This window comes from Coturnix japonica, unplaced genomic scaffold (assembly GCF_054131305.1).
Source record: "Coturnix japonica strain WE unplaced genomic scaffold, WE-NBRP24 Scf126, whole genome shotgun sequence".
NCBI classification, from domain to species: Eukaryota; Metazoa; Chordata; class Aves; order Galliformes; family Phasianidae; genus Coturnix; species Coturnix japonica.
The window spans coordinates 148121-159408 of NW_028189029.1; the positions used below are offsets into that span (position 1 = coordinate 148121).

An 11288-nucleotide genomic window follows, 5' to 3' on the forward strand; every position below is an offset into this window, starting at 1 on the left:
TCCTACCCCATAGCTCTGACCCACATCTGCACCACAGCAGCTCCTGCTCCAAAAATCTGACCAACATCAGGCCCACATCTGTTCCTGCCCCATAGATCTGCCCCACAGCAGCTCCTGCCCCATAGATCTGACCCACATCAGACCCACAGCAGCTGCTGACTCATAGATCTGACCCACATCTGCCCCACAGCAGCTCCTGCCCCATAGACCTGACCCACATGTTCCCCACAGCAGCTCCTGCCCCATAGATCTGACCCACAGCATCTCCTGCCCCATAGATCTGACCCCCATCAGCCCCACAGCAGCTCCTGCCCCATAGATCTGACACACATCAGACCCACAGCAGCTCCTACACCATAGATCTGACCCACATCTGCCACACACCATCTCCTACCCCATAGATCTTACCCACTTCTGCCCCACAGCAGCTCCTGCCCCATAGCTCTGACCCACATCTGCACCACAGCAGCTCCTCCCCATAGATCTAAAACCCATCAGCCTCACAGCAGCTCCTGCCCCATAGATATGCCCTACATCTGCCCCACAGCAGCTCCTGCACCATAGATCTGACCCACATCTGCAACACAGCAGCTCCTGCTCCATAAATCTGACCAACATCAGGCCCACATCTGTTCCTGCCCCATAGATCTGACCCACAGCATCTCCTGCCCCATAGATCTGACCCACATCAGCCCCACAGCAGCTCCTGCCCCATAGATCTGACCCACATCAGACCCACAGCAGCTGCTGACCCATAGATCTGACCCACATCTGCCCCACAGCAGCTCCTGCCCCATAGACCTGACCCACATGTTCCCCACAGCAGCTCCTGCCCCATAGATCTGACCCACAGCATCTCCTGCCCCATAGATCTGACCCACCTCAGCCACACAGCAGCTCCTGCCCCATAGATCTGACCCACAGCAGACCCACAGTAGCTCCTGCCCCATAGATCTGACCCACATCAGACCCACAGCAGCTCCTGCCCCATAGATCTGAGCCACATCTGTCGCACAGCAGCTCCTGCCCTATAGATCTGACCCACATCAGCCCCACAGCAGCTCCTGCCCCATAGATCTGACCCACATCTGTCGCACAGCAGCTCCTGCCCCATAGCTCTGACCCACATCTGCACCACAGCAGCTCCTCCCCATAGATCTAACACCCATCAGCCTCACATCAGCTCCTGCCTCATAGATAAGCCCTACATCTGCCCCACAGCAGCTCCTGCACCATAGATCTGACCCACATCTGCAACACAGCAGCTCCTGCTCCATAAATCTGACCAACATCAGGCCCACATCAGTTCCTGCCCCATAGATCTGACCCACAGCAGCTCCTGCCCCATAGATCTGACACACATCATATGTAAAGCAGCTGCTGCCCAATAGATATGACCCACAACAGCTCCTGCCCCATAGATCTAACCCACAGCAGCCCCACAGCGGCTCCTGCCCCATAGATCTGACGTACATCTCCACTGCAGCTCCTGCCCCATAGATCTGACCCAAATCTGCCCCACAGCAGATCCTGCCAAATAGATCTTAACCACAGCAGCTCCTGCCCCATAGATCTGACCCACATCAGCCCCACAGCAGCTCCTACACCATAGATCTGACCCACATCTGCCACACAGGAGCTCCTGCCCCATATCTCTGACCCACATCTGCACCACAGCAGCTCCTCCCCATAGATCTAACACCCATCAGCCTCACAGCAGCTCCTGCCCCATAGATAAGCCCTACATCTGCCCCACAGCAGCTCCTGCACCATAGATCTGACCCACATCTGCAACACAGCAGCTCCTGCTCCATAAATCTGACCCACAGCAGACCCACAGCAGCTCCTGCCCCATAGATCTGACCCACATCAGACCCACAGCAGCTCCTGCCCCATAGATCTGACCAACATCAGCCCCACAGCAGCTCCTGCCCCATAGATCTCACCCTCATCAGACCCACAGCAGCTGCTGACACATAGATCTGACCCACATGTTCCCCACAGCAGCTCCTGCCCCATAGACCTGACCCACATGTTCCCCACAGCAGCTCCTGCCCCATAGATCTGACCCACATCAGCCCCACAGCAGCTCCTGCCCCATAGATCTGACACACATCATATGTAAAGCAGCTGCGGCCCTGTAGATATGACCCACAGCAGCTTCAGCCCCAAGGATCTGACCCACATCAGCCCCACAGAAGCTCCTGCCCCATAGATCTGACCCACATCTGTCACACAGCAGCTCCTGCCCTATAGATCTGACCCACATCAGCCCCACAGCAGATCCTGCCCCATACATCTGACCCACATGTTCCCAAGAGCAGCTCTGCCCCATTGATTTGACCCACATCAGCCCCACAGTAGCTCCTGCCCCATAGATCTGACCCCCATCAGCCCCACTGCAGCTCCTGCCCCATAGATTTGACACACATCATATGTAAAGCAGCTGCTGCCCAATAGATATGTCCCACAACAGCTCCTGCCCCATAGATCTAACCCACAGCAGCCCCACAGCAGCTCCTGCCCCATAGATCTGAACCACAGCAGTTCCTAACCCATGGATCAGACCCAAATCTTCCCTACATCAGCTCCTGCCCATAGATCTGACCCACATCTGCCCCACAGCAGCTCCTGCCCCATTGATCTGACCCACATCTGCCCCACAGCTGCTCCTGCCCCATAGACCTGACTCACATGTTCCCCACAGCGGCTCCTGCCCAATAGATCTGACCCACAGCATCTCCTGCCCCATAGATCTGACCCACATCATCCCCACAGCATCTCCTGCCCCATAGATTTGACCCACATCAGCCCCACAGCAGCTCCTGCCTTATAGCTCTGACCCACATCAGCCCCACAGCAGCTCCTGCCCCATAGATCTGACCCACAGCAGCCCCACAGCAGCTCCTGCCCCATAGATCTGATGTACATTATCTCCACTGCAGCTCCTGCCCCATAGATCTGACCCAAATCTGCCCCACAGCAGATCCTGCCAAATAGATCTTAACCACAGCAGCTCCTGCCCCATAGATCTGACCCACATCAGCCCCACAGCAGCTCATACACCATAGATCTGACCCACATCTGCCACACAGCAGCTCCTGCCCCATAGCTCTGACCCACATCTGCCCCACAGCTGCTCCTGCCCCATAGATCTAACACCCATCAGCCTCACAGCAGCTCCTGCCCCATAGATAAGCCCTACATCTGCCCCACAGCAGCTCCTGCACTATAGATCCTACCCACATTTGCCACACAGGAGCTCCTGCCCCATAGATCTGACCCACAGCATCCCCTGCCCCATAGATCTGACCCACATCAGCCCCACAGCATCTCCTACCGCATAGATCTTACCCACTTCTGCTTCACAGCAGCTCCTGCCTAATAGATATGCCCTACATCTGCCCAATGGCTGCTCCTGCCCCATAGCTCTGACCCACATCTGCACCACAGCAGCTCCTGCCCCATAGATCTAACACCCATCAGCCTCACAGCAGCTCCTGCCCCATAGATAAGCCCTACATCTGCCCCACAGCAGCTCCTGCACCATAGATCTCACCCACATCTGCAACACAGCAGCTCCTGCCCCATAGATCTAACACCCATCAGCCTCACAGCAGCTCCTGCCCCATAGATAAGCCCTACATCTGCCCCACAGCGGCTCCTGTACCATTGATCTCACCCACATCTGCAACACAGCAGCTCCTGCTCCATCAATCTGACCAACATCAGGCCCACATCTGTTCCTGCCCCATAGATCTGACCCACAGCAGCTCCTGCCCCATAGATCTGACCAACATCAGCCCCACAGCAGCTCCTGCCCCATAGATCTCACCCTCATCAGACCCACAGCAGCTGCTGACACATAGATCTGACCCACATGTTCCCCACAGCAGCTCCTGCACCATAGACCTGACCCACATGTTCCCCACAGCAGCTCCTGCCCCATAGATCTGACCCACATCAGCCCCACAGCAGCTCCTGCCCCATAGATCTGACCCAAATCAGACCCACAGCAGCTGCTGACCCATAGATCTGACCCACATCTGCCCCACAGCAGCTCCTGCCCCATAGACCTGACCCACATGTTCGCCACAGCAGCTCCTGCCCCATAGATCTGACCCACATCAGCCCGACAGCATCTCCTGCCCCATAGATCTGACCCACATCACCCCCACAGCAGCTCCTGCCCCATAGATCTGACCCACATCAGACCCACAGCAGCTCCTGCCCCATAGATCTGACCCACATCAGACCCACAGCAGCTCCTGCCCCATAGACCTGACCCACATGTTCCCAAGAGCAGCTCTGCCGCATTGATTTGACCCACATCAGCCCCACAGTAGCTCCTGCCCCATAGATCTGACCCCCATCAGCCCCACTGCAGCTCCTGCCCCATAGATCTGACACACATCATATGTAAAGCAGCTGCTGCCCAATAGATATGACCCACAACAGCTCCTGCCCCATAGATCTAACCCACAGCAGCCCCACAGCAGCTCCTGCCCCATAGATCTGACGTACATCATCTCCACTGCAGCTCCTGCCCCATAGATCTGACCTAAATCTGCCCCACAGCAGATTCTGCCAAATAGATCTTAAACACAGCAGCTCCTGCCCCATAGATCTGACCCACATCAGCCCCACAGCAGCTCCTACACCATAGATCTGACCCACATCTGCCACACACCATCTCCTACCCCATAGCTCTGACCCACATCTGCACCACAGCAGCTCCTGCTCCAAAAATCTGACCAACATCAGGCCCACATCTGTTCCTGCCCCATAGATCTGCCCCACAGCAGCTCCTGCCCCATAGATCTGACCCACATCAGACCCACAGTAGCTCCTGCCCCATAGATCTGACCCACATCTGCCCCACAGCAGCTCCTGCCCCATAGACCTGACCCACATGTTCCCCACAGCAGCTCCTGCCCCATAGATCTGACCCACAGCATCTCCTGCCCCATAGATCTGACCCCCATCAGCCCCACAGCAGCTCCTGCCCCATAGATCTGACACACATCAGACCCACAGCAGCTCCTACACCATAGATCTGACCCACATCTGCCACACACCATCTCCTACCCCATAGATCTTACCCACTTCTGCCCCACAGCAGCTCCTGCCCCATAGCTCTGACCCACATCTGCACCACAGCAGCTCCTCCCCATAGATCTAAAACCCATCAGCCTCACAGCAGCTCCTGCCCCATAGATATGCCCTACATCTGCCCCACAGCAGCTCCTGCACCATAGATCTGACCCACATCTGCAACACAGCAGCTCCTGCTCCATAAATCTGACCAACATCAGGCCCACATCTGTTCCTGCCCCATAGATCTGACCCACAGCATCTCCTGCCCCATAGATCTGACCCACATCAGCCCCACAGCAGCTCCTGCCCCATAGATCTGACCCACATCAGACCCACAGCAGCTGCTGACCCATAGATCTGACCCACATCTGCCCCACAGCAGCTCCTGCCCCATAGACCTGACCCACATGTTCCCCACAGCAGCTCCTGCCCCATAGATCTGACCCACAGCATCTCCTGCCCCATAGATCTGACCCACCTCAGCCACACAGCAGCTCCTGCCCCATAGATCTGACCCACAGCAGACCCACAGCAGCTCCTGCCCCATAGATCTGACCCACATCAGACCCACAGCAGCTCCTGCCCCATAGATCTGAGCCACATCTGTCGCACAGCAGCTCCTGCCCTATAGATCTGACCCACATCAGCCCCACAGCAGCTCCTGCCCCATAGATCTGACCCACATCTGTCGCACAGCAGCTCCTGCCCCATAGCTCTGACCCACATCTGCACCACAGTAGCTCCTCCCCATAGATCTAACACCCATCAGCCTCACATCAGCTCCTGCCTCATAGATAAGCCCTACATCTGCCCCACAGCAGCTCCTGCACCATAGATCTGACCCACATCTGCAACACAGCAGCTCCTGCTCCATAAATCTGACCAACATCAGGCCCACATCAGTTCCTGCCCCATAGATCTGACCCACAGCAGCTCCTGCCCCATAGATCTGACACACATCATTAGTAAAGCAGCTGCTGCCCAATAGATATGACCCACAACAGCTCCTGCCCCATAGATCTAACCCACAGCAGCCCCACAGCGGCTCCTGCCCCATAGATCTGACGTACATCTCCACTGCAGCTCCTGCCCCATAGATCTGACCCAAATCTGCCCCACAGCAGATCCTGCCAAATAGATCTTAACCACAGCAGCTCCTGCCCCATAGATCTGACCCACATCAGCCCCACAGCAGCTCCTACACCATAGATCTGACCCACATCTGCCACACAGGAGCTCCTGCCCCATAGCTCTGACCCACATCTGCACCACAGCAGCTCCTCCCCATAGATCTAACACCCATCAGCCTCACAGCAGCTCCTGCCCCATAGATAAGCCCTACATCTGCCCCACAGCAGCTCCTGCACCATAGATCTGACCCACATCTGCAACACAGCAGCTCCTGCTCCATAAATCTGACCCACAGCAGACCCACAGCAGCTCCTGCCCCATAGATCTGACCCACATCAGACCCACAGCAGCTCCTGCCCCATAGATCTGACCCCCATCAGCCCCACAACAGCTCCTGCCCCATAGATCTAACCCACATCAGCCCCACAGCAGCTCCTGCCCCATAGATCTGACACACATCATATGTAAAGCAGCTGCTGCCCAGTAGATATGACCCACAGCAGCTTCAGCCCCAAGGATCTGACCCACATCAGCCCCACAGCAGCTCCTGCCCCATAGATCTGACCCACATCTGTCACACAGCAGCTCCTGCCCTATAGATCTGACCCACATCAGCCCCACAGCAGATCCTGCCCCATAGATCTGACCCACATGTTCCCAAGAGCAGCTCTGCCCCATTGATTTGACCCACATCAGCCCCACAGTAGCTCCTGCCCCATAGATCTGACCCCCATCAGCCCCACTGCAGCTCCTGCCCCATAGATCTGATACACATCATATGTAAAGCAGCTGCTGCCCAATAGATATGACCCACAACAGCTCCTGCCCCATAGATCTAACCCACAGCAGCCCCACAGCAGCTCCTGCCCCATAGATCTGAACCACAGCAGTTCCTAACCCATAGATCAGACCCAAATCTTCCCTACATCAGCTCCTGCCCATAGATCTGACCCACATCAGCCGCACAGCAGCTCCTACCCCATAGATCTCACCCACATCAGCCCCACAGCTGCTCCACGGCACGGTTTCCCCGGGTCGGTGCGGCTCGCGAGCTTTGCGGTGCCGGCTATGCGTTTTTGCCTGCGGAGACGCCACGGGAGCGACATTTGGCTGATTCTGAGGAACGTCCGAGCCGAGCGGTGCCCGCCGGGAGCGGTGGGACCGTGCCGGCGCACTTGAGCGGGGTCCGTTCGAGCCGGAAATCCGGACTGCGGGCAGGCCGCATGGCGAGGGATGGCGAAAGAGCGGCGGGAAGCTGCAACCGAAAAACTCCACAGCCCGGCGCTCAACCGCGCTCGCCTGCGCCCGCTCGTTGCCACCTCTGGAGACGAGCACGCGCTCGCGACTGCAGACGAAAAGGGAAGGCGTAAGAAAAAACTGCTTCGGAAAAGAACGGCGCCGACTACCGGTCGCGGCGCCGAGGGTAAGCGGCGCTCTACGTCGACGTAACAGTAGGTAAGAAACTACAGCGACCCCCCAGCAAGCTCCGGAGCTTTAGCGCCCCCCATCTCACAAAGCGGCAAAGCCTAGCCGAAAGCGGGTAGACCTGGCAGTTACACGCAAGCCGCACGGGCAGCGACCCCTAGCCGCCGCCACCGAGCACCACGGCCCGCTCGGAGCTGGGTAGACCGTGCCGACCTAGTCGAGCCGCATAGGCAGCGACATCTAGCAGCCGCCGCCGAGCACCACGGCACGCTCGGATCCGGGTAAACCGTGCCGACCTAGTCGAGCCGCATAGGCAGCGACCTCTAGCAGCCGCCGCCGAGCACCACGGCCCGCTTGGAGCCGGGTAGACCGTGCCGACCTAGTCGAGCCGCATGGGCAGCGACGCCTAGCCGCCGACGCCGTGCCCCCCCCCCTCCCCCTTACTCCTCCCCCGCCCACCCCACTCTTCCCCCCCCCCCACAAGAGCGGCACTTGGCCACTTCCACGGAACGTCCGAGCCGAGCTGAGTCCACCTGGAGAGGCTGGACCGTGCCGCCGCGGCTCAGATCGCCCGACTCTGCCGAGGAGCGTCCGAGCTGAGCGGAACCCGCTGGGAGCGGTTGGACCTTGCCGGCGCACTCGAGCCCCCGCGGCTCAGATCGCCGGACTCCGCCGAGGAACGTCCGAGCCGAGCGGAGCCCGTCGGGAGAGGCTGGACTGTGCCGGCGCACCCGAGCCTCCGCGGCTGAGACCCCCCGGACGCCGCCGCGGAACGTCCGAGCCGAGCCGAGCCCGCCGAGAGCGGTTGGACCGTGCCGGCGCACTCGGGCCGCCGCGGCTCAGATTGCCCGACTCCGCCCAGGAGCGTCCGAGCCGAGCGGAACCCGCCGGGAGCGGTTGGACCGTGCCGGCGCACTCGAGCCGCGATGGCCAGGGTTCGAGCCGTGTTGACCGTGCCGGAGCACCGGAGGCGCCACGGAGACGCCACTCGGCCGCAGCCGCGGAACGACCAGGGTGCACGTATGAGCCGGCCGCTGTTCGCCGGGTCGGGGCGTACCCGGGCTTCTCGGTTCGGCCTTGCTTGAAGCTGGCCGTCCTGCCACCGCCACCGCGGTTTTGCCCTTTTGTCTGCGTGTTTGTTTGTTCGTCCGTTCGTTCATACTTTGGTCCGTTCGATTGTTTGTCCATGCCCCCACGTGCCCTCTCGGTTTTATTATTTTCCGTTTGTTTGTTTGTTTGTTTGTTTTTCTCGTGGGTTCTTCTTTACTTTCCCCTTTTTTAGATTTTGAAAAAGCCGCCCCGCCCTCCCGCCTCCCCAGCTCTGCAGGAAGAGCGTGGGCGCGTGCGCGGGCCCCGCCTGAAGGCTTTATGATCGTTAATGGCTTTACGATCTCTCGCCTCCAACTGAAGCAGTAGTTAGACCAATTACCAAGTGACACCAAGGTGGTAGTGTGGTAAAATGGCGATTTATTGAAGCACACACAACCTTATATAACCTACGTCCACTTCGTCTACGCCTACTGTGTTACACGTAGCAAGATTCTTCCAGAATATGGGGAAGGGCCTGTCACGTCACAGCCCGATAACATCCCCGTATTTCGCCTAATACAACATTTCCCCCTCCTCATGCTTAAAAGGCTTAACCCGTTACAATGCGCAACAATATCTCTCCATCTTCCTCTTCACCTTCTTTGCCTTCTTCTGATTCTTCCTTAGCACCTTCCTCCTCTTCTTCAGCCTCTTCACCTCCTGCTTCTCGTGCAACGACTTACTATGATCACTCAAGTTAAAACAACACATCCCATCAAAGTCTTTACAACCATGACCCTGTGCGAGAAGCAAGAAATCAATTGCTGCTCTGTTTTGAAGCATAGCATGTCTAATACTGTCAGTGTCTTCAAGTAGCTCACTCAGCAGCGTAGAAGTCATGTTAGCTTGTTTCACGGACCAGCAAGCGAGTCTCTCTATCTCTTTTAGCGCCTGCGCTGCAGCTGCTCCTGGTGCAAAAATAGATGCAAAAATCCTTGCTGTTGGTCCCCAAAGTTGAACTTTGTCACCACAGTCCGATGCCAGTGTATGAATGCTCCGTCTCTTCCGAGATTTCGTCATGTTTCTGGTCAGGCGCACCCAGTCGAGGGCTCGTGGGGACAAGATGGTTAACCGTCCCAAATAACAAGGTCCTCCCACTGCATTTGATGGTATACCTTGCCATGCACGGTCACCACAAATCAAGAATATACCCGGTGGCAGTGCTTTCGCAGTGGAGTTGTTCCAGATGTATTTTTCTAGCCCCTGTTCTTTTGCCCTGGGTTCAAAACAGCAGCCTTTTGCATACTTGCTGCTGAGATTACAATTTATTCCCCGTTGAGAACCATCAGGCCTCGACACATTAATGACACCAGGGTTACTCACCCAATGTTCAGGCAGACAATAACTACTATTTTCCCTAGGTGTGGATATATTTGGAAGGAAGCCACAATATGACCCTTCCCAGGTAAATAGCTCTGTATTGTGTGGATAGACGGTAGTGAATGGATCTGATCTATTTTTCCGTGCATTCCAATAAGGACCTTGAGGTGTGAGAAGATCTAAAACATTTGAACGGCTCCTCTCATGGTTAAATCTTGCAAAGCCAATACATCCAGGAGACCACCAATAGCCTCCCTCTTTATCCCATGTATCATTAGGTACCTGTTGAGACCCCAATATCTGCAGCTCTTGGGGATCCCAAGGAAGAGTGACATTCAGTGTACAAACAACACATGCTATCCTTTTGCTGGCAAGGATTACAGTGTCATTCCCTAAATCTCTGCGTGTGATGTTAATAGCTGTTAGTGCACAGAATTCTCTGCATGGATCTTGTATGGGATTATATGATCTTACGTATCCCTGAAACTCAGAGGAGTTCCCCCATATAGGAATCCCAATTAAACATGTTTGAAATGGCGAGGTGGTTGATTGCAGGCTAAGACAGAAATCCGTCCTGCCTGTTTGTTTCGCCCAAGTAACCCACAGATTCCCAGGTTGTTGGATCAAGTGAACACCCCCCACCGGCGACCAACATAAAGACAAAAGACATAGCAGCATCAAAATGGTGTCTCTCGTTGGCAGCAGGGGTTGTTTCTCTGGGTCCTTTGGGTTCTTGAGTCTCAAGAATTTCTTCGGTATCCAGATGAAAGATCTTCTTCTGCGCTCCATCAATTCAGGATTCCTTGGGCGGCCGATCAAGAGGTCCTGGAAGAGGATACTCAGCTCTTGTTATTTCCCTGACATTTTCTTTTTCGCCACCAACCTCTGGCTTAATTTTTCTCGATGGCACCCAACGTATGTCTCCTGTGCCTTTGCATTTTACTGCTGCGTACCCCCTTCCCCAGACTAGTATGGACCATCCCGACTCCCAGGACCCATTATCCACCTTGATCTTTACTGGCGGGCCTTCTTCGATGATTCTTGGCTGCCAATGTTTCTGGGTGGGGGTCCTGGAATTTTCTCCTCGCTCAAAGTGATTTAGTGCATACAGTGCGCGGGCCAAGATTTCCCCTTGTTGTGATACTGGGATCTTTCCCGAATAGCCTTCCCCCTCCCCAAGGACACGAATCTTTTCATTGAGGAGGCGGTTAGCCCTTTCGACGATA

General features: G+C 56.2%; 1 protein-coding gene across 1 annotated transcript; it reads right to left on the minus strand.

The window, feature by feature from the left end:
- Positions 1 to 9144: 9144 nt before the first annotated feature.
- LOC146751145 (syncytin-2-like) lies at positions 9145 to 10732 on the minus strand. The gene is made up of 2 exons (XM_085535484.1): positions 10705 to 10732; positions 9145 to 10241 (listed from the first exon to the last, which is right to left on the minus strand). The coding sequence occupies exons 1-2, from the start codon at positions 10730 to 10732 to the stop codon at positions 9301 to 9303; spliced, it is 969 nt and encodes a 322-aa protein (XP_085391610.1). The 3' UTR covers positions 9145 to 9300.
- Between the last annotated feature and the right edge of the window lie 556 nt (positions 10733 to 11288).